We start from the raw sequence: 23,842 nt of genomic DNA, 5'->3' as shown, positions 1-23,842 counted from the left end.
TAACTAACATAGGCAGTCATAAGCGAATTATAAGAATAGTTAACAGAGGGCCAAGAAATAAGGAAAGCCATATTATTGTGTCCTCATTGTTTCTCCAAGTTCTCGGCTTGATAAGTTAAAGTCTGGTTGTCTCCCCAAAGTTATTGGCTTCATCTTCCTCTTGAAACATTTCCTCCAATGAATTAACTGTCCATGTTCAGATGCTCTGGGATGTCGTCCACATTGGATGTGTTGAAACAGGAAACATTGGGAACTTTATTCACTTTCTGGAAAGAAACAAACATAACTTTACCCTGATGTTACAAAAACATCAGGCCCTTTCCACTGATTAGTTTTTAGATCTTTTCATTTACCATGCACTTTAGGTTGCATTTTCTTTAGGGAAAAATTCTTTTAGGCAGCAGAAAAAGTATTATCCTTTAAAGTGAAAACAATTAAAGATAGCATAGCAAAATGTATCATAGTATTAGGGATTTAGGTGCATGTATATAACATCTCTTTATTTTTAAAATCTGTAATTTAAATATTTGTTGGTGTCATTCCACAATAGCTTGATCCTGTGGACTATAGGGGGTTTCAGTAACATAATTAATATCTTACAAACTACAAAATATTTAAAGCATTTTTTAGTACAATCCGGATCATTGTCAGTTGGTGTGGACAATAGTCTGTATTATGTAAATTATATTTTAAATAATTGCTGATTGGCCAGTAGCCAGGCAGGAAGTATAGGTGGGACAACCAGACAGGAAGTAGAGGCAGATCAAGGAGAACAGGAGAATTCTGGGAAGAGGAGAGCTTGGTATGCTGTCATGATCTGGCCACAAGGCAAACAAGATATGACTGCCTTGCTAAATAGGGTACTGAGCCAGGTGGCTAACATAGACAAGAATAGTGGGGCTAATATATGTTATATGAATTAATAAGAACCCCGAGCTAATGGTTCAATCAGTTTATAACTAATGTAGACCTCTGTGTGATTTTTTTTTTTGGATCTAATGACTGTGGGAACTGGGAAGGACAGAAACCTTGACAACAGTCAATATTTAGTTGTAATTGGAATCCAAAAAAAAAAAGTTTAAAATTTGACAAATTCGAGTTTCACATGAGACACTATGGTATTTTCCTAGAGCTCCCAGGACCCCATGCCAGGTCTGCGGCAGTGTTCTGCAGCAGACTAACTTAGAAGTGGCACTGTGCATGCCTGTACTGCACTCCAAGCATGGGTCACTACACACGTTAACAGTAGAGAAGTCACAGACACAGACAGCCCTAGGTACAGATACTATGTTGATGTGAGAACCACCCACTAATTATGCATTAGAAGCTTCGAATACTGTGTGAAATAAGCCTTCAGTACAGAAAAGGCGCTCATAAATTTCCTCCAACTTTCTCTCTTATCAGATTCTGATTTTTCATGTCAGAGCAAAGGAAAACACAAAACTAAAACAACAAATAAAACCCACTTAATTAACAATGGAAACTAATTTTTAAAGGTTTAAGTTTAAGGCATTAAATAATACTTAGGATTTTTGAATTTTAGAACAATTTTAATTTTGAGTTCAAGAAGACTCTCCTACCAGGTAAAAGTATATTCAGAAGTATGTGAGAAATAACGACAGATTTTTTTTTACCTACTTATGAATTACAAAAATAGGGAGAATTTTAAGGACTGGCTGTAGGTTCTATATGTCCTAGTTACAATTGTTCCTCAGTAGATGTTGGGACTCTTTTAACTTTTCTCCATGAAGGGGCTGTTGATCAACCTATACTGTGTTATTCCTGCTGTGTGGGAAAACAAAAAGCTAAGCACTGAGAAAGCTGAGCCTTGGAGCACAGGTGGGGCTTATGGAGCCTCGCCTGCCCCTCCATGGGACTCAGGGTTCTTTACAGACCTCGTCTGTCTGAACCTGAGCATTGGAAAGGATGCCCAGTCAGGACTTGCCAAGATATGTCCCACAGAGAATTCTCTCTCTCAAAATGATCTTCCTGGGAGGGTCTGAGCATAAATTACTGTGCTCCATCTTGCAAAATAATTGACAGGAATTTTATCTCGCCTTTCATGGGCTCTCTTCACATTAGCTCCTATGTGCTTCAATTAACAAGACCTGTGGCCGCTTATTTAGGAAACCAAGAATTGAATTTCACAAAGTTGCAGAAATGTTGTTTTGATTATTTTGCTCTTCTGGATCTTAACAAATACTTCAGTAATTGTTTAAAATGCTTTTTCTCAATGGTGTGAGAAGAAACCATTTTACTCTCTTGTGACTGCAAACCCTTGGGGGAGAGAACCAAACTCCTACTCCCTGCTTCTATGTAAGAAAAAAATTCTTAACTCTTCTGAGGGTTGAGTTCCTCACTTTGCACATCAGTTTTTGGGGAGGTATCTCTAACATCATGGCATGTAGAGTGATGATCTGGGTGAGAAAAGAAGGTAGTTTGACTCAACAAGACTCAGTAGTGGGTATTGTTTGAAACTTCAAGAGTCTAAGAACAGAGTTTATTTCAGGCGTGTGTAAGGAAAGCAAAAATTTTTAAAAAGTTTCCCAGTGATAATTAACTCAGTTCCATGTGCACACTGAGCATTAAAGACACAATTGCATGAAAATTATTGTAAACTACAAATGACATCTTTCATAAAGATAGTTTCTATATATTAATTAATGAAGTAGGTTCAAGGTAAACAAAGCTCAAGGTAAGGGTCTAGGAAAGACAGCACTTTAAATTGACTGAGACAAATAGGCTCAAGATAAGGATCTTGGGGCAGCTGCTCTAACTGGGCCACCCAGCAGAGGTCACCAGGCTAACTGAGTTAATCACCTCAGTTCCCACACTTTTAGGCAGAAAACAGATAATACTTTTGAAGAGACAAGACTGTGTGTTTAACATTCCTGGTTTTCCTAGTACTCTTGACTGCTAATTCAACTCTCCAGCCCCATGTGCATACACTTTTACTGAAATATTTTAGGACTGTATCTTATTGACAAGTCACAAAAATCTATTGTTGAAGCTTTTCTTCTTGGGTTATCAGTTCTGTACTCTCATCCTTGTCCATATAGAAAATATGTTTTTATAATAAACACATGGCTTTTAGCTTTAGACATGAGCTAGATGCTTCAAATATTTAACTTTCATGAGCAGTTTATAAATGTTGCTGGTCTGGTTCTTAGTGGCATTTACATGGTCTTAAAAAACTATTAAAGGCCCTGGAGAGATGGCTTGGGGCTGGAGAGATGGCTCAGAGGTTAAGAGCACTGACTGCTCTTCCAGAGGTCCTGAGTTCAATTCCCAGCAACCACATGGTGGCTCACAGCCATCTGTAGTGAGATCTGGTGCCCTCTTCTGGCCAGCAAGCATACAGATAGACAGAACACTGTATACATAATAAATAAAAAAATCTTTAAAAAACTATTAAAATTTAAATGAATGTGTGTTTAATTTACCCATTAAATTTTCAGTTCAATATGTCAAAGATTAAATTTTAAAAACTCATGCATCTCTTGAAAAGAATTCAGGTAAACAGAGGATTTGCAGAATGTGTTAATTTAATAACTGCCTTCCCAACAGTACCAGGAAGCTTTATTATAATTGTTCAGTAAGAGCTTGGACAGACATTAATGCGTGCGGCACCAATACTCATAGAAGGGAAAACACAGTAGTCCCAAGAAGGAGGCTATAATATATCAGCCTTTCTTTGGGATTTTCTTATAGTTACTAAGACAGAAGGACCAGAAAGGTCACCTTTTAGACATCTGAGATAAGCCACATGAACTAGATCTTCTGAGTTGCCACCATTCCCAGGATATTTACCTTCCAATCTGAAGTAAATAAATGAAACGAGCTTGAAGATGAACACTATCATCACGCACAGGACGACACTAATATCTTCTAACCACAAAGTGTCCAATTCAAAATGTGGGTCTGAAACTTGGACTGGAAAAAGAGAAAAGGGTCAGGACAGTTGCAACCAAGAGAAAGGCTGGATCACACATTAAAGGCAGCTTTACTCTTCAGGTTCCTGTTGCTCCATGCTTCATATATGTGTAAGAACAATACAGGAGAAATTTGACATACTTGATTTTGGAGATGAACATGCTTTTGTTAATCCTGGAAGAGGTTATGAGGAGACAGGCACCCATTTTCCTCAAGCACGTGACTTTTGTCTTTACAATTCTGTCTGAAGAGCATATGAATTGATTAGGTTTCTATCTGTTTTATTTAGGGCTGATTATCCTCAAGAGTTCTGGCCCATATAGAGTATAATAAAACAGAAAATCCTTAGATGATCAGGATCTGCGAAATGGAAGAGATCTCACAATTCTCAAGTATCACATCCCCTAGGAAGCATTCTCTCTTCATCCTCATCTTTCGCTTTGTCTTCACATTTCAGCTGCTATATATCTTCCCTGACACCCATCTGTACCATTTTCTGTCCCAGGAAATCTTCTCAAGACCCACTCATTGACAGTCTAGATCTGTTTGAAGAGGGAAGTTTGCCTTCTCCCCATCCACCCACAGAAACACCCTCCAATAGAGGGCATAGAGATTCATCTATTGCGTCCTTCTGAAATACTTCAAGTGAGGAAAATTTCCTTGTCCCTCCTCAGATTTGTGGCTAGTTCTGAAAGGAAACTGAAAGACACAGATTTATAGGAGAAAAGAATACCAGATAGATTTCCTCAAAGTTCTATATGATAGAGCACCCTTTAGAATGAAGACCCATGACTCAGGATGAATATCCACTTTTGCATGCCCGTTTGATAAAGATGAACAGCTATGCAGACATATGATAGGACAGAAGAACAAAACCAACAGGGTGTGCCAGTTTGGGCTGTTTAGGACTTCTCTTTTTTCCTCCCTGATGTAGTATGGATATTTTCCCAGATGAAGTCCTTATGGACTATTGCCAAAAGTACGCAAGAGAATCTCTGTCTGTCCAGCTATGAAAAACAAAGGTGTGGAAGGTAGAGCAGGGTTTCCATGTTTGGGAAGGAAGTAACTAGGATCCTGATCCAATTTGGAAAAGAGAAATTCTAGTTTTGGGGCTGCATTGGAACGAAATGGAAGGAGGTAGAAGAGCAGAGGGAGGTTGAAAAGGCTTCCATAATGCTATTTGGAGTTTCCATGCCTACCTAAGTCGAAGTCGTATTTAATTCTCTGGCTTTAGGAAGGTTCATATTTGATACCATGTTACAGAGTCGTGTGATCACATCCACTCACCTCACTCTCACTCCACATATCCACTCTGAGCTTTCTAATACATTTCCATCCCAGCTTCATATCTTCTTTTTATTTCTGATAAACCAATGAGCTTAATGTGTGTTGCCCATGCACATGGTGTGTGGTCATACACTGAGACATAAGCAACCCACCAATGGCCACACTTCCCACAAAACTCTTTCTATCTCAGGATCCATTAGCTGCTAATAGTTTTTCAGCCATAAATGGAGCCCCACAAGTTTCTGTTACTTTAATGCTGGAATTTTTAACAGGTTTGATCTTAACAACTTTAAGACACTGGAGCTAGTAATATGGCTGAGCAGTTAAAAGCACTGAAAGCTCGTTCAGAGGACCTAGTTCAATTTTCAGCAGCCACATGGTGGCTACTAACCATTTGGTGAATCTAATACAATCTTCTGGCTACCACGGGCACTAGGTATGAAGGTAAAACATCTATATACATAAATAAAATTTAAAAAGACAAAAAGTTTAAGAGGATGAATTATTACCTCCTTTATGCTAAAAGTATAAATCAATAAAAATAATTTATTAGATAATGTTGACTGTTGATTTTTTCCAGGTAGAAAAATCCACTATGAATTTGAAAGAAATTCTTTCTCTTGGAGCAGAATAACCAGTTGCATCTACTATTAAGTCTATGAAATTCAGTGCTCTGGAATCATATTCTGTGCCATGTGTTCTCATGACCTATTTAGTAACCCTATAATTCAAGCAACAATTACTCTTCTTTTGTTAAATGTTTTAATGGGCAGTTGGAAGAAGACTCTTACAGGATGGCACCAACTCTTGCTTACATACCTCTTTGTGTTAGATTCAAAATGAGCACAATTCCTATAATTGTAGACATGGAAGTGACGAACACCACTAAGCCCTTTAAGCTATAATAAAATCTCCCAGAGCAGAAACCTAAAGAAAAAACCATAATGTTATTATCACTTGACATTTGATAGAGGCACACTACATTGGAAAAAATGAATCACCAAATACAAATACAAATGTCTGTGTGTATGTATTATTTTAAAGTAGCATTTTAAATTCTTTCTTTTAATTTTTTGAAATTATAATATAATTACATCATTTTCACTTCCCTTTCTAAATGGACCATTTCCAAGGCAATGTGGAAGTCAGTAGAAAATGGAATGTCAGGATACAAGTGTAAGGATGAGTTTTTAATGCTTTCTCTTTGTATTCATAGAAGATGGGAGGATTTAGGATTAGAAGGTAAGAGAACAGGAGTAAAAGGGACAGTGGTTTTTAAGAAGTGCAGATTTGGGATTGAGACTAGGCAGGCCCTGAGTAAACTCGCTCCCCTTTACTCTGTCTCACTTCTCATCAGCTGGCATCATTAAGAGAGCAAGAGAGAGAGCTATGTCTTCCTCATTGTCATTTTTTATGGGTTTGAAAGAGGCTGAAAGGAGGATGGGTCTGAAGACTTCTTAACCATCTAAGAGACCCCAATTTCTATAATGTGAGAACTCACTACCATAGGTAGTTTCCATTCTTCTACCAGAGAGGTATAGTCTCTGTGGTATGAATGAGAATGACCCCCCCCCCATAGGCTCACATACATTGGTCCTCAATTTTTGAAATTTTCAGGAAGAATTAAGAGGTGTGGTCTTGTTGATTAGGTGTGCCACTGGGGGAAGACTTTGAGGTTGTAAAAGATTTCTTCCATTCTTATGTCCATTCTTTTCTCTCTGCCCGTCTTTCCACCGCTTATTGGCAAAGAAAGACTTAAAAATCTTGGATAGTGTCACTAAGAAAACTGACGAGAAAACTGATCTCTGCAGGGTGCTATCTAGCATAGAGAGAGTTGTGAATTTGTAGCTTTCAGATGAGTGTGCCCTCCTTATGTGCCATCAAACAGAGGCTGAAAATGGCAGCTGTTTCAGCCAGATTGAGTGTTCAGAAGGACAGCTAGACACCTAAAAGAAGAAACGCAGATACTTCAGAGAAATGAACAAATATTCATTTCCCAAATCTTTAGGTGATTTATACATTGCATCCCTTGGAGGAGATTTAGAGGATCTGAATGTGCTCTTAAGAGAAAAAAATTATGCCAAAGAATAAACATGAGTTTGATAATTACAATTTTATTGACACATGTTCTTCACATTTAGTGATGAATTTCTTTGAGATAATTTCTTTATGATATGTTATAACCATTGGATGTATTGTTCCTCACACAAATCTTTTGTCTTCCCCTCAATTTAGGATCCCTCCCCCAGACAATCTTATTTTTACATTTGTCTCACACACATTTAAAATGTTTCTGGTACTACGTAAACTCTACAGTCCTCAAATGAGGAAAATGGTAATATTCGTGTTTCTGAATCATTTCATTTAAAATTTACTTCGTGCCCTACTAAAGATATTTCTGTTCTTTATAGCAGAAAAAAAACTCCAACTTGCATAGATACCACATTATCACATCCTTCCCAGTATAAATGATGAGTCATGAAAATTTTTTCCCTGGAGTTCTTTGTTTATCTCACTAGAAACTTCCACAGACAATACCTTCTCCTTAGAATTTGTTTACTGATTTTGTAAGCAATAATGAGTATAAGAGTCATGAGATTTGTAATTAAATGAGCTTCCTGATGCTTTTGAGTTTCCTTAGCTTCATTACTGTTATGAGTCTTCATTCACTCTCTAGGAAGAAATATTTCTAATTAAAGAAACAGCTATACAATCTCTGTCTCCCTTGATTCACTCTTGTGACATTTTCTGAACTTTGGAGAAAGTTGTATAATTGTCTATTATTTTTTCATTATGGCTGAAATTTGAGTCACTCTGTTATAGGTAAAATAACTGATTCTCAGGAACTTGGCCAGTTATGAGTCTCCACAGAGACTACAAAAGAGAAATTTCCCTCTATGTTCTAATAGCTGAAGTACTCTATGGGTAGAAATATTTGTGTTTAAAATACAATTTGGTGGACACTTCACAATTCTTTATCAAAACAATATTAGTGTACATAATATCATCTGGTGCTATAAAAGCCATCAGTCAAGGAGGAAGTTTCTATCTCTGTCCTATCCTGATTTTTATGCTCTGTAGCCATAGGGTGCAATGTCTTTAGCAATAGACATTATCATATAGTTTAGGCACAATAAACAACAGTAAAAAAAAGTCTTTTGTGGTTTTCAAAGCGTTAGTACTTCATTGATCTCAGTGACTTTCTAAAGAGTTAGTTTTCCTATAACAATTAGAATTTCATTTAACATCATTTTGGCTCCCAGCGGTATCTTTTATGTTGGGGTTTGAAAAACAAAGAAACAAATAACAACAACAACAAAAACCTCCCTAACTTTTGTTTTCATAGATGCTTTTCCAAATCATTAGGACTCTTGTGAGTTATCCTTCCACATTGAAATCTCTGTTGCAGAAGGAAGACAAAGTCTTTAAAACCTCTCTACTGCCAATTTCAAGCAAGAGTCAATTGCTTTTGGAGAGCTAAAGAACACTAATAAAGAACATGAGTTGGGATGAAATAGTGCACGAAAAGATTCCATCATTTAAATCAATTATTTCATTACAAATAGCAAGGGTGGTGCAAGTGCATATCCAGGAGGGACAACCCATCAGCCCTCTACAATCCAGTCGTATTCCAGAAGCCATCTGTCCCCCATCCTGGGGTGCTGTTTTTGCAGGAATCCTGTGCATCTTTCTACCTTTAATGGTTTGCAGTCTGTGCCATTTTATGATGCTCATCATGGTTCAGATTTAAGGAGGAATGGAGTGGTATGTAACCTGCTGTGCCTACTGCTGGAGCTTACTCCCTGGCTCTGACTAGTTCTTAATCGACACCATAGCCCTGTTTTGTCATCAGCCATATCTGGTTATTGAAAGATCATAGATGAAAATACTCACTTGTGGTTTACTTATTTGCATGGGAGAAGCATACACCATGTATTCTGGCGGAGGATGATAACCCATTTCTAAGACAAGCTTAACAATTTTCCAGTGTTGTTTTATGATCTGTATCTTCAATGAACTGTTCCTCAGGCTTTAAATCCTTCTAGAAGACCACTGGTATATAGAATGTGATATTTTGCTGAAAATTTCTCCTACCATTCCAGTTGTCACATTTGTCTGTGAGTGAATAAAGCTGATTCTTTAGTCTATAATATCCCCTGTTTATCATATCTTTATTTCATTAGCCATTTAACAATCCTATTTAAATTATTCAAATCTGTCAAAGCCTCTTCTACTGCACAAATATCATATCCCACCATGGGGAACAGCAAAGCTATTGAAGATACCAGGGGATGAGTTAACTTTTTCATTGCATTTTCTGCAAACAAGTTCTAATCCATCTGGTATCCTGGGCACTGACATGTATATTTCCTGTATACTAAATTGCTTGCTAATGCTTAGCCTTCTTCTATTGTCTTCCAGTCCTTGCTACTTGTGGGAATCTTGGCTTGAGACACTTAAGTGTTTCCAGTGTCTCTTGTGAGTCAGTCCATCCAGACTTGTATTACTACCTCAGGTTATGCAGGATGGATAGTTACATTACTATTTCTCTGGTACTGTGATACCAAAATTGGTCCCATCTGCTCTTGTATCCCAAAGCATCACAATCCAGATTCTGAGATACTCATTTTTAAAAAATGTTTTCCAATTTTAGCCATTCAGATTTTAGCTGATCATAATTTCATTGTCTTCCTTTCTTGATAATGAAAACCATGATTAATGTGAATATTCCTTCACTGTTATTATTTTCTTCCTTATAATTTGATTTTTACAGTGGCTTCTAAGCTTTTTATTACAAGGGAGAGTCCTTAGCAAAGATCCCATTTGTTCCCTCCTTCCAACTGTGGAAATTGCACATTGATATCTTCTCATTCTCCCCCCCCCCTTTTGTTTTTCTTTTGCTGTCAGATTTGAGACTATTGTCAAGGACAGCAACATCCTAATGACATTTTATATAATGATCCCTGACTCATGTGAGAAATTTCGCTTGAGGCAGACAGAAGAGCCTCAATTTCATGTCTTACCACTCACAGCAGAGGCACTTGGCTGCTGATAGAGCTCTCTTATAAACATAGTATGAGTTCCTCTCAGAGACTGCAATACACAGTCTACAAGGTAATTGAGATGCATCTCCATAATAACATGAAGCAGACTCCATTCACCAATGAGGAATTCCACCTGATACCATGTAAAGAGAGATGTCCACACCAAGAACATTCTTCCCAAAGGATGTTTTACTCTCAGATATCTCAGTCTGTGTTTCATGATTTGTAATTTACCAAAGTGAGCATGCAATTGTCACTACAGAAATGAAGCTCATCATCCCATATTACTTGAGAAAAGGTATTGATATTGAGATTGGCCTGGACAAGTTGCCTTACCCTCCGATTGGTCACACTCAGATTGATCAGCCTTTAGTTTCACACTGGAATTGTAAGTCTCCTCCCTAACTTTTCCTTTGTAGACAAAAATCAAAAGTGTATCTTCTTCAAGAGAACACTCATGACAGAATTAAGATTCCACATAAGGAGTTTACTTGGGATTACTTGCAAGATCATAAGTAAGCAGTTATTTACTTGAGTAAATAACTCAAAGTGAGTAACTCAAAGATGATTAACTCTAGCACTGCATGTTTTCCTCCAGCAGAGTTAAGGACATGCACTAGTTACATCTTTAGAGCTCCATGGTCAACTGGGAAGTCAATCAACATAGGTAAAAGGGATTTCAACTTTATTAAAGTAAAGGAAGCATGAGCTCTTGTAAACAGTGTTTTGAGAAACTCCATTAGCAAAAGCCAACAATGTTGGACCAAAAGAGGATAAGGTCCTATGTAACATGTGACCAAAGAGTTTAGAACTTCTTGGGAATACTGGTTTGTAAAGCGACAAGTAGATAGCTTTAGTTACTTCCACTATTTGTGAACAATGTGTGAATAATGTAGAAGAAGGCTGTGTGTGAGAGTGAGTGTGAGAGAGAGCTGTGCGGAAGAGCTGCTGCTATATGGAGGAGCTGTGCCTAGGAATTTGGAAAGGGCTGTATGGTAAGAGAGTTGTGTAAATGAAGTGTATAGCTGTGGCTGTGGGGAGACTTTTTTAATTGTGCGGAGGCAAGGAGGATGAAGCTGTATATAAGAGATGTAGAAGAAAAATGTACGTGTAGCCAATTGAAATAGATGTAACTGTGTGCAGAGATATATGGCCATGTAGGAGAAAATTGTATATGTGTAAAGAAATGCAATTGTGTAGAGAGATTTTCAAGAAAAGGAGTTATTTAAGATGATGTAAAAGAGAAGGTTACCATCAGGATAGTGTGTGCTTGTTCCTTTTTGTAGGTTACTGGCAGAAATCATGTGTGTCCCCTCCAATAGAAAAGTTTAGTAGCCCTCAGATAAGGTCATGATGGAGAAATCTACAGAGACAGCTGAACCAAACTTGTAGGAACTCACAAACTCTAGACTGTTAGCTGTGGAGCCTCCATGGGATCAAACTAGGCCCTCCGTATGTGGGAGACAGTGGTGAAGCTTGGACTATCCCTTGCAGTAGGTCCAGGATCTATTTCTGGTAAGTGAGCTTGCCTGTTAGAGCCCATTTCCTATGACGGGATGCCATGCTCAGCCTTAATGCAGGGAGAAAGGCTTGGTCCTGTCTCAACTTAATGTGCCAGACTTGATTGTCTTCCCATGGGAGCCCTTACTTTTTGGGAGTAGACGGGGTTTGGGCTGGGGGAAAGGTGGGGGATTGGGAGGAGAGGTGGGGAGAGAACTATTGATTGAAGGTAAAATGAAATTAAAAAATAAATTAAAAAACGAATTTTCCCTAAGCCCGCCCCAGTCTGAGGTCTTCTCTTTGTTACTGTGGAGCAGATCTTGGAGTTAGCTTCCCACAATCTACGTCAATTTGAGTCCAGATAATTCAAATATTTAGTACTGAACCTTTTATACTAGCACAGGTGATGACATATACTAGCTACATCTTTACAGATCCATGGTCAACTTGGATCTCAACCAATGTAGGGAAAAGTTGTATCAACTTGATTAAAGTAAAAGCAACAGTTCTTGTAAACAGTATTGTGAGAAATTTCACTAGTAGAAGCTGAGAATGTTGGACCAAAAAGTGGTTAAGGTCCTATGTAACATGTGTCTAAAGAGTTTAGGACTTTCTTGGAAGGCTGGTTTGTGAAGGAACAAATGGATTGCTTTCGTTACTTCCCCTATTTCCACTTTTGTTCCACACCACTCAAATCTATTTACCATGTATGAGATGTTGCTGTACACAGTAAGTCGGATGGAAGGCTATCAGCAATAAGGGTATTATACTCAGAGTCACATCCAATCACTTGATGCCATGTCTAAGCCCTGATTTCATGTAAAGAGAGATGTCCACACCAAAAACAGCCTTCCCAAAGGATGCTCTACTCTCAGAAATCTCAGTCTCTATGTCATGATTTCTAATTCACCACAGTGAGCATGTAAATATTGCTAGTGAAATGAAGTTCATTATCCCACATCATATGGGAAAAGGTATTGACATTGAGATTGTCCTGGACAAGATGACTCACCCTCTGGTTGATCACCCTCAGGTTGATCAGCCTTAAGTTTTATACCTGACTTGCAAGTTTATTCCCCAGTTTCTCCTTTGTAGACAAAAATCAAAAGTTCATTCTCTTCAACAGGACACTTATGACAGAACAAAGATTCCACATAAGAGATTATGGAACCAATTAGTTTACTTGTTATTATTTGCAAGATCATGGGTAAGTAGTTATTTCCTTGAGTCCAGATAACTCAAAGATCAATAACTCTAATACTACACGTCTTCCTCCATCAGAGTTGATGACATACACTAGTTACATCTTTAGAGCTCCATAGTCAACTGGGATGTCAACGTAAGAAATGATATTTCATCTTGCTTACTTTAAAGGCAACACAAACTTTTGTGAACAGTATTGTGGAAACTCCACTAACAAAGGCAATAATGTTGGACCAAAATTGGATAAAGTTCTATATATTATGTGACCAAAAGTTTTAGAACCACCTAGGCAAACAGGCTTTGGAAGCAATGAAAATAGCTTTAGCTTCTTCCTCTACTCCCACTTTTGTTTAATGCCACTCAAGCCTACTTACCATGTATAAAATGTTGCTGAACATAGGAAGTCATGAGGAAGACTATCATCAAAATTGTTATTATACCCAGAATTACTATCCAAACATATTTCCATGCAAACAGTTCACCTGAAACATGAATTCAAGAAAAAACTTAGCAATGGTGATTTATTTAATATTTGTTACAATTTAGATTCTTCTACCCTGCAACATTATGGAAGTTTGGAGATGCAGTTATGACAGTTGGGTAAAGAGCAGATCATGAGTAAAAATAATCCAGGTGTGAGTGAATTTGAGAAAAATGTATGTGGAGGGCAGTTCTCTCATTTCTTCCCATCAATCCTGCCTCATAAGCTTCCTGGGTAAAAAGAAAAGAAAAATGGAGAGCTAAATTGACCCCAGTGCTCAGATATTGGCTTCCAAGGAGAATTATAGTGTTGGTATAAATCAATGATGAAGTACTCATGTCTGATTTACCTTGATATGTATCATGCTGTATTTAGTGTACTCATTGGATTTGGGACTATTGTTTCTGAATATATCTCATGACCTAAGTAAGTGCAAATGTACCTTTTCTTATTCATATGAAATATTGCATCTTTCTTCCCAGATAAAATTTTACACCATCTAAAACATGTCATTATGTCTAGCATAAAGCCATTTAGAGATCATTAAGCATTCTCCTTAAGCATTTTGAGTGTTTTATTTGTGGAATATTGTGGGATAATACTCTTGTACACTGTAAAGATTTTTCATTTGTATTGGCTTACTAATATTCTGATTGGCCAGTAGCTAGGCAGGAAGTATAGGTGGGATGACCAGACTAGGAGAATTTTGGAAAAAGAAAAAGCAGAGATGTAGTCACAAATCAGATATAGAGGAAACAAGTTGAGAATGCCTTTCTGAAGCAGAGATGTAGTCACAAGTCAGATATAGAGGAAACAAGTTGAGAATGCCTCTCTGAGAAAATATGCCAAGCCACATGGCTCAAAATAGGTAAGAATTATGAATTATTTTAACATGTAAGAGCTAGTTAATAATAAGCCTGAGCTTATTATATGCCAAATAGTTTATAATTAATATAAGCTTCTGTGTGTTTTGAGGACTGAAAGGCTGTGGGACTTGATGCGACAGAAACTTCCATTTACAGTGGAATAAACATGTATTGAGTTGTTACTTTTGTGAATGTAATTCCCAGGGTTAGTTCCTATCCAAGATAAACTATCATGCCTTTTACACCAGTAGGGTCCAAATTGAACTTCGCTGGCTTGTCAGTCAGCCACTAACAAATTCCTGCATGATTAAATTTGATTATGACCTTTCCTTTATCATCAAACTTAATTTTTTTAATGTTCTATGAATGGAACAATGATTAAACATTTTCTTTTTCCTAACAGTATAACACAGAGTCCAAAGTTTGTGTTTATTTCAATTACTTTAAAACATACAGTTTAGAGTTCATAAATACTTAAAGAACATATAAAATCATAAAATATACATTTTGTTACTCAATGAAGGTGTAATACATTAACAAATGATTTCAATTTTATTTTACATCAATTATATACACAATTATGTGTGCTATATATTATATATATGCTATAGGAAATCCTACAGCCAGTAGCCTTTAAGTTACCTGCCCACTTGAACGTGACCTCTTATACTATTTATGCCAATGTAAAGCACACATTCCAACTTCTTTTCCAGCTGCAGGATTTGGTTGCAGTTCTCCATTCCAGCAGAGGATATTGATTTGTGAGTCTATTCCTAAATAAATAACTCTCTATTATTCTCAATTCTGAGTTAGTGTGAGATTTCTTTTAAGCATCCATCTTCATATGTTTATATACATAAACATATATGTGCATACATATGATCTATGAAATTGGTGGCTTTAGTTCTTTTAAAGACCTCTTCTAAAAAGAATGTTTAATTTCATGGATAGATACCAACACTGATCCATGCTTACAATATATCTTTTTGATTTTATTTAATTCCTTTAAAGTATCACATTTTATTTGTTTAATTGCAAGGTGGCACCCAATATCTGAAGCAGTTGGGTGGGTTAGTGTATAAAATCACCAAGGGATTTTTCTGGAAAGGATACAGATATAGAGGAATAACATAATAATACAGCTGCACAATACATAAAATGGTACTAATAAGAAAAGAAGCAAAGTCAAATTTGTGAGGAAACATGACCCCCCAGGTGCACATGGCAGGCAGGTCACATGCTTCAGGTTGGCCATCAAGGTCATACTTATGAAGTGAGATTTGAATATGGACTTGAAGGAGATAACGAAAGTTATTTGAGTTTGCATTATCTTGGAAGAAGAAACAACTAGAGGAAATATCTAAAGGCAGAGCTCATCTACATAGATATGAATAGACTAGGTGGAGAAGAGCATTAAGAAGTGATGTCATCAAGGTAACAGGGGTATTGATAACTGAAAAAATCAGGGAACGTTTAACTATAACTAAAAAGGAAGCAATTTTAGGGTACTTAACACAGACAGTATTTTAAGTAATTCATCCCATCCCTAAAGTCAGGAAATACCACCATAAAGTAGATAAAAAACAGAAGAGCTTCAGGGTATTATTTCTAAATCATAATGTGTAATTCAGGCTTAGATGGCAGTGAAAAGGGTGCGAAATGATGAAGAAGGAGGATCCCCTTATTAATCTGATTATTTTGTCTCTCTGACTCACTCTTTTTTGATTTTCTGATTACTCAGTTTATCCTAAGACTCAGGTTTGCAGACAACAATGAGGACCCCAAAAGAGACATACATGGGTATAATCTACATGGGAAGTAGAAAAAGACAATATCTTCTGAGTAAATTTAGAGGATGGGGACCATGGGAGAGGGTTGAAGGGGAGGGAAGAGGAATGTAAGGAAGCAGAAAAAAATGTATAGCTTGATAAAATCAATAAAAAAGACCCAGGATGGCAGGTTTACAAGAATGGACCGTGGACCCTTCATCTTTCAAGATATGAACATTTTTGGTGTGAAGATTATTCAAGGGGGTGTTAAAAACCTCTCAACGCTAGCTTTCTTCATTCCTATTTGTATAATCTCAGGCTTATATTGTCACAGAGAGGACATCCTTAGTCATGCATGTGACCAGAGTGAAATTAAATTGTCCTTTCTTCTTTTATCACCAGCTTTTATATCTTTTTTTTAAGAATATATGACAAAATTCGGATCATTGGGATATAGCAATCTAGGACCCTGAGTCAAGTGTCTGTCTTGGGACTTTAGTAACAATGAGACTCTGGTATTTTCTAAAAGGAGACCTAACATTATTTTTTGTATATATGTATGTGATAGAAAATGAAAGTCACATGTGACTTTAATGATTTGTTTCTGGGAAACTAAAAATATGGAATGCTACTGAAAAGCAGGAAATTAAGCAAGTGTGGGAGTGAGCATGAGTTTACCTTTTAATATACCATTTTATGATATATTAAACTTTTGGGTTGGCTTATGACTTTTCAGATGAGAGCAGAGGAGAGAGGAGTTATAGCATAGGAAGAGTGAGAGTTCTGACAGTACCTAAAATCATGAGACAAAAGGAAGTCAGAAGCGAGTAAGGGCTCAAGAACCAAGCCTTGCAACCTTCAATGTCAATATGGCAGTTAGTATTGTTGACTTGACACAAATTAGAGTCGTCTGAGTAAAAGAAACCCCAGTTGAAGACTTGCCCTATCTGATCAGCCTATGACCATGAGTGTAGGGCAATTTCTTGATTGATGACTGAATTGATAGGACCTAGGCCCCTGGGGGTGGATAGTGCTCTCTGTGGTGTTGTATAAGAAAGAAAACTGAGAATGCCATGGAGAACAAGTTCATGAACAGTGTCGTCTGTGGTCTGTACTTTAGTTCCTGCCTCCAAGTTCCCACTTTGGGCTCCTGCTCTTGCTTCCTATGATGCAGCACTAATATGTAGAAATGTAACCCAAATAGACCCTTCCCCTACTGCAACTAGTTCATGATCATGATGTTTTATCACAGTTATAAATTGAGAAAATGTGCATCAAAGAGAGTAAGAGAGACAATAAACTAGATGACGAATAAGGCCAAGAGAATGCAAGACATTGGGAGCCAAGTCAAGTAATAGTGATACATTAGTATATGCAACAATATCTGTTACTGAAGAACAAATACAGATTTTACCTGATAGGACAATATTTATGCTTTCTTCTTGTTGAGTTAGACGGTTTTGAAGGTAACAAGTGACATTCCAGTGGGAGCCGGTGTTAATAAGAAGGGCCATTGTCATGTTGAACAGTTTGTTTCCATCCTGTGAGTGGGATTTGGATGTCTCTGGAATGACTTCTCCTTTGTTGTCTCTCCATTCCATAAGTGGCAGTGGGAACCAACCCCCTGAATGACACTCCAACATCACTCCTTTGGTATTTGGGGGATGCAGAAGAATCTGTATGTCTGAGCTTGTGACTGGTGGAACAACAAAAGAGGAAAACAATATTGTTAGGTATCAATGGTAGAGGAAATGACAGAAAAATAAAAGCTCTTTTTGGTTTTGATTCCAGTTTCAAAAGATTTATTTATATTCATACTCTCCAGGATGCTGGTTTCCATAAAATCTCACGAAAATGGAAGAGTCAGGTAGAAATGCTATAATATACAGTCAGCAACCTGTTCAAACTAAGTCAGCTCAGGAAAGGCCTGTTTCATTTGTTTATTAATTTATTTAAAACATATTTTTTAGGCTATTTACTAAGTCGAAGAAATAACTTACATCCTTGAATTATGATGAACAGAAATCAAGATTTTTCACCCTTCTAGAATTTATAGTTTAATTTCTTCATTTTTCATAGTCACTAGTTATTTTGGGTCAACATAATAGATTATAAAAATTAATTTCATCATAAATACAATTTTGAAATTCTAGCTGATTCTCTATGTATTTTCATAGTAGATAATTTATAATTTGTGAACATTGGGGATAAAGCTATTTGGAGCGAATACTGCATGACACAGTGCAGCTCCCATTGCCACTAAAACAAACGAAGAGGTGATGGAGAAGTTGGAAAGATTGTGTAATGTTTAGATCAAAGAGAATGCGTGGAGATTTAAAGCAGCATACCAAAATTGCTCTGTCTAGTAAAATGTCCCTGAAATACAAGAACATTACAGATCTTTGCTACCACAGTTTTTGTTTATCCCATAAAATTACTAAAAATTACAATTAGTAACTTTTTGTCCCAGTAGAACACAAAACATGGAAATGAACTACATGTATGACTCTTCTGTAGACAGCAGAGGTGTCTCATGACATCCATGAAGATTGATCACCTGGATCCTACACATATGAGCATACACTTATGGATTTGTCTAGTTTCCATTAACCCCCTGGCCTTTCCTTTCTTTTCCTTTTCATCCAGAATAATTCAAAGTAATGAAAGTAGCACAAATGCTATATAGTTACACACACACACACACACACACACACACACACACACACACACACACACCACATATAGTATTGCATCTGAGGATAGGGATTATTGTAGTTAAAATCTTTCTAAAGAGACTTAGAAAAATCAATCGGGTGCTACGAAGTTAGTGAATCAATCTGGAGAGAAATGAAAACAAGCATTATTAGTAAAAAGAATATTTTCTCTTTCATTGAACATTTTCATGCAATAGTTTTGATCATGTTTTTCCCTGCAACTTTTCCCATACTCACCTAACTTTATAGTAAGAAGCATAATTTAAAAATTCAGTTCATTTGGAAAATCACTGAAGTATTGTTAGATATATAAGAAAAGATAATAAAACAACCTAAAAAGAATCTGATTATATGTTAGAAATATAACAATGTATGTAGGCATAATAAGAAAGTACTCACTGATATAATAAATCTCTGTACTCTAGTAATTTTCATTTTTTGATCTTCCATGTCATCCAGTTAAAAAACTAGTTGCAGAGAATTCATCATGCCAATCAATCTATGCAATAAGAATCAAGTTCTGATAATTTTCCAACCACTCAACCATAGGTAGGCTTTGAATCATATGTACAGAGCAGTCTGAGAGAAATTCATGCCTACCTGTGACCTTGACCTCTGTGATGTGCTCTTCATAGAATTCACCATTTTTGAAGACACAGCGGTATGGTCCATCATCATCAACAGTCACGCTAAAGATCCTGAGTGTCACTTTCCCTTCTCCAATGTCATCTTTCAGCAGTTCAGTCCGCTCTACATACTTGGGGATGGTTTCTCCATGAAGGTCTTTACCATCCCTGTACAGGTGCACAGGCTGTGTATAGCGGTTCCTGAACCAGCGAATCTCCATGTGCTGTGCATCTTGTGGTGGGGACAACTGACAACTGAGTTCAAGGGTTCCACCCACTGGAGCCACGACTGGCTTAGTCAACCCAGTCACTGTGAATCTCTCTGTGAAGGAGAATAATCAAAAGATAGGAGTATGAGGTAGTAAAAATTTTTACAACTTTTGTTGAAATCATTCTCTCTGTTTATCCCTCTTCTGTCTTCTCCTACTCTTTCTCAAACATCCATCCATACTTCAAGTAAGGTCAATTTGTTTATCCTGAAGGCATTTTAATTACTAATTACTTAACTGAAACTAAAGCAGAAAGTAGTACTATAAATGGTTAGAGAAGATTTTAAGGTGCTATTGGAGATGCTGAGCCACTCCAAGACAGGCTGAATTCGAGATAAATCAAGACAAAGTGGAAGACTGGGTCAGAAATTGACAATATGAGTAGGCCATGTCACATAGTGGGAATTTTACTGAATTGAAGCTCCAGGGACAGTAGGCAATCTACAGCTGGTGTGTTTTGTGGTACATGCATAAGGTTTGTTGATGAGAATGTGGCTGGTACTGTTTCCACTTTATGTCAAATCTACCTGCTATATGACACAGATGAGAGAGTTACCATTTCCCTTAGTCTGGTGTGTTCAATAACAGGACTGCATTTTATGATATAGTCTTGATATGACCATGTGCCCTGGTGTTCCAGATCCACCCTGATAACTTAATATGTGTATTTTCTTTACTTGCATAATTAAACTATTTCTAATTTTGCTCCTCGTGATTCATACTGGGTAGGAAATGAGGTTATGATTGTTTACTTGCACAAATGTGTACAGTAATTTTGACTCATCATGTGAACTCAGAATGTAACAAACTGCTACATTGTAAAATGGAGTCACTCATCGCAATACTCAGCTTGAAAGCTATTATTCCACATGATGCAGAGTAAAATAGAGCAAAAATAGCCTTTATAGCAAATAAAAATAAAAATTATCTCTACATTGTGCCATTAGAATATTGTAAAACAAAATAAGAAAGGCCATCAACAATTATTAAAATAATTGAAATCTAAAACATTGACAACATAAAATGATCACAAAAGGTGAAGACATACGACTGTTATTTTTTGTTGATAGCAATGCAGAATGATCCAGACACTCTGGAAGACAGTTTGGCATCTCTAACAGTGCTTGACGTAGGATTAGCATACTTTCTTGCTATAGTCATGATTCTGCATATAGTCCAAATGAGTTGTAAAGTACAAATATAATGAAATTTCTACAAAATGTCAATAACTTATTTATTCCCAGTTACTAAAAATGGAAGCAATAAGAAAAGTACTCTCTGTATAATTACAGAGGTTAGGTACAAAGGAAGGGGTTAGAAAGGATGTATTTCCCTCATAAGGGTGAATAAAATATGTATCTGCAATTGGGCAGACATGCAATAGGAAGATCAAATGGGACAGGGAGTGAAGAGGAAGGAAATGGGTGTATACAGGGAGGGCCAGCCAAAACAGGCCCATTTCAGGGGACATATGGAAACTCAGTATAGTAGGAGATTACTGAAGTTGCTTCATGCATATTGGAAAGTAATCCAAATGAAATCGCCCAATAATGACGGAGACAAAGCTGCGGCGAACTTCTCAACCAGCGAGGAAGAACAACCACCACATGAGGATTCTTCTCAGATCACGCTTTACTGGAGTGCCCTTGGTTGATGGGGAGCAGGAAGCGAGGGGCAGGAAGCAAGGGGCAGCAAATGAGGGGCAGGAAACGAGGGGCAGGAAGCGAGGGGCAGGAAGCGAGGGGCCCCCGAGAGCACTAAGGCAGCTGCTTATATAGGGAATTGGCACACGGGTCGCCCTGTGATTGGCTGCCACCATCAACTGACACCAGACTGCATCGGGATAGGCCCAAGGACCCTTATCCACCATGCATGCGGGAAGCGGGGGACATGCAGCTCCCAAAGGCAGAGCCAAATATGGAGTTGTTTATTTCCAACAAGACAGGATGTCAGAGCCATCTTGTAATGGCGATCCTGTCCGGCTCACTACACAAAGCCATAACTGGATATCTTTTGTCATCAAACAATGCTTCTGGTACCAAGAATGAGTCCAATTCAGGTGGAACCCAAATAAATGTGCATCAGTAAATTTATCGCTGGACAATCAGCTTTGCTGCAGTATTTTGCATCTTTTATATTATTCATTGTTTAAGTATTTTCTTTTTTAATGTCTTCAAGTAATCTATATTTATTTGTGCTTTGCACAGATGTCCCTACAATGTCAAATTCTCATTTCCTTAGTCTGCTTTATCTTCCCTCATCTTTCCCCCCTACTCTATTCTTAGATTGGATGGATTTTCATATGTATCTGTTTTATCAATAAGTCTTGTGCTTTCAGTCTGAATATTGAGTCCACAAGATAAGTATTCTATCTCTATCATTGTACTGTATTCCTGGAAGCTGAAACCAACCCAAGTAAAGAATATTTGCTGATTAGACATAATTACTTGTACCTCTAAGCTGGATACTCTTGGACTGTCTTCACTTCATCGCTACATTCTATATTAAGGGATAATGATTTAAATGCCCTGTTCTTTGTACCATGCCTTGATTTTTTTTCTTGGCATGCTTGACATTGCCGATGCTCATAAGGGCAAGTGAGAGAGTCATACCTGAACTCAGCGCCACTGTCAGTAGGAGGAACAAGGCAACACAGCGTGCAACAGCAAGTCCTCCTGTAGCTCCCATTACACCTGTGACGAAACATAGTAGATGAAAGGATAATTTTCCATCAAATTCCAATTTCTCTATAATTCTACTATCTTGCTTGATGTGTGTATGATAAACATAAACATCTATCACATTTGGCTGCTAGATCAAGGCCAAAATACTAATTATCTTATTTTAAGAAAAATCAAAATGTTTATCCTTCTTGGATTTTGAATGAACAAAATAAAATGTTTATAAATATATATATATATATATATATATATATATATATATATATCTCGAATGTGTTTTACAATCTTTTTCTAAATTTATTTTGAGTGTGTGTGTGAGCGTGTATGTGTGTTTTACCTTCATATATGTATGTCCCACCTGCATTCCTGGGGCCCACAGAGGTCAGAAGAGGTTATCTGATCTCCAGAATCTGTTTGTGAACTAAACCTGGATCCTCTGCAAGAGCAAAACACACTCCTAGTTACTGATCCATCTCTCCAGATGTTTTTCTTTTATCTTTTATTAATATATATTAATTACACATAATGGTGTCATTGTGACACTTGGAGATATATATATATATATTTTGTATTCACTGCCATTGCACTCTCATGGGCCCTCCCAGTCCCACTAACTTTTCTCTTTCCGACTATTTCCCCTTATAATATCACATCTTTTAATTTTTTTATTATAATTTGAGTTGAATTAGGATATGTTACAGACCATGGTAAAGGTTTGTTTACAGGAACATGGCTCACCAGTGGCTACACCACTGGAAGAGTGCACTGTCCCCTCCCCAGCAATTATTAGCTTCCTAAGAAGCCTCAGGGTGGGATGAGGTCTTGTGAGTTTCTCCCTTTCCACAGTGTCAAATGGTGGCCCTAGTCCTGTGCAGATAATCACAGTTGCCCCACTAGAAGTATTTCTCCTAGATAATCGTGTATTCATGCATTTTTAAAGGATTATGTGTCTCACACTTTCCCATTTCCTTCCCCTTTCCAGAGTTTAATGACAATGATTCTACTCTCTGCTATGAGATCAACTTTCAAAAAATATTTTATATTTGAAATAGAATTATAGTGCTATTCCTCGCCCCTCCCTCCAGCTTCTCTCACATCATCGCTCTCTACCAACAGTGTCTATTTCTACTGTTACATATGTACATATGAATATACATAAGTGAATGTATACATGCGTATGCACACATATATGTATGTGATATGTATATACACACACAAAGCATACTGAGTCATTTTTTTAAGGCTTGAGTGTGTGATTTCAAGACTGGCTGCCACTCTACTTTGGAAAACCAATAACGGGTCTCATTCCTAGGGAAGCCTAACTCTCCATCTCCTCAGAGTCATCAGCTGCCTGTAGTTCCTTATATAGGTGTGGAACCTTTAGAAAATTCCCCCCTTTATGTTAACATGCCCATTAATTCCACTGCTTCAGTCTTATTTATGTAGCTATTTCTAGGAAATTAACTTT

General features: G+C 37.2%; 1 protein-coding gene across 1 annotated transcript; it reads right to left on the bottom strand.

The window, feature by feature from the left end:
* Positions 1 to 2,331: 2,331 nt before the first annotated feature.
* LOC142833297 (selection and upkeep of intraepithelial T-cells protein 2-like) lies at positions 2,332 to 22,384 on the bottom strand. Its single transcript, XM_075944593.1, has 8 exons — positions 22,306 to 22,384; positions 19,399 to 19,746; positions 17,499 to 17,780; positions 13,343 to 13,450; positions 10,602 to 10,670; positions 6,040 to 6,147; positions 3,811 to 3,933; positions 2,332 to 2,417 (listed from the first exon to the last, which is right to left on the bottom strand). The coding sequence occupies exons 1-8, from the start codon at positions 22,379 to 22,381 to the stop codon at positions 2,332 to 2,334; spliced, it is 1,200 nt and encodes a 399-aa protein (XP_075800708.1). The 5' UTR covers positions 22,382 to 22,384.
* Positions 22,385 to 23,842: the final 1,458 nt, after the last annotated feature.

The sequence above is a fragment of the Microtus pennsylvanicus genome, chromosome 13 (genome assembly GCF_037038515.1).
Source record: "Microtus pennsylvanicus isolate mMicPen1 chromosome 13, mMicPen1.hap1, whole genome shotgun sequence".
Lineage (NCBI taxonomy): Eukaryota > Metazoa > Chordata > Mammalia > Rodentia > Cricetidae > Microtus > Microtus pennsylvanicus.
This window is presented reverse-complemented; position numbering and strand designations above follow the sequence as displayed.

Excerpts from the sequence above, each read along its gene's own strand:
- LOC142833297 (XM_075944593.1), bottom strand. The coding sequence starts at position 22,381 with ATGGGAGCTACAGGAGGACTTGCTGTTGCACGCTGTGTTGCCTTGTTC. Across the intron at positions 13,451-17,498 it reads CATAAATATTGTCCTATCAG|GTGAACTGTTTGCATGGAAA; the intron begins GTAAAATCTGTA and ends TTCATGTTTCAG. Across the intron at positions 10,671-13,342 it reads TCAGCAACATTTTATACATG|TTAGGGAGGAGACTTACAAT; the intron begins GTAAGTAGGCTT and ends ACAAAGGAAAAG.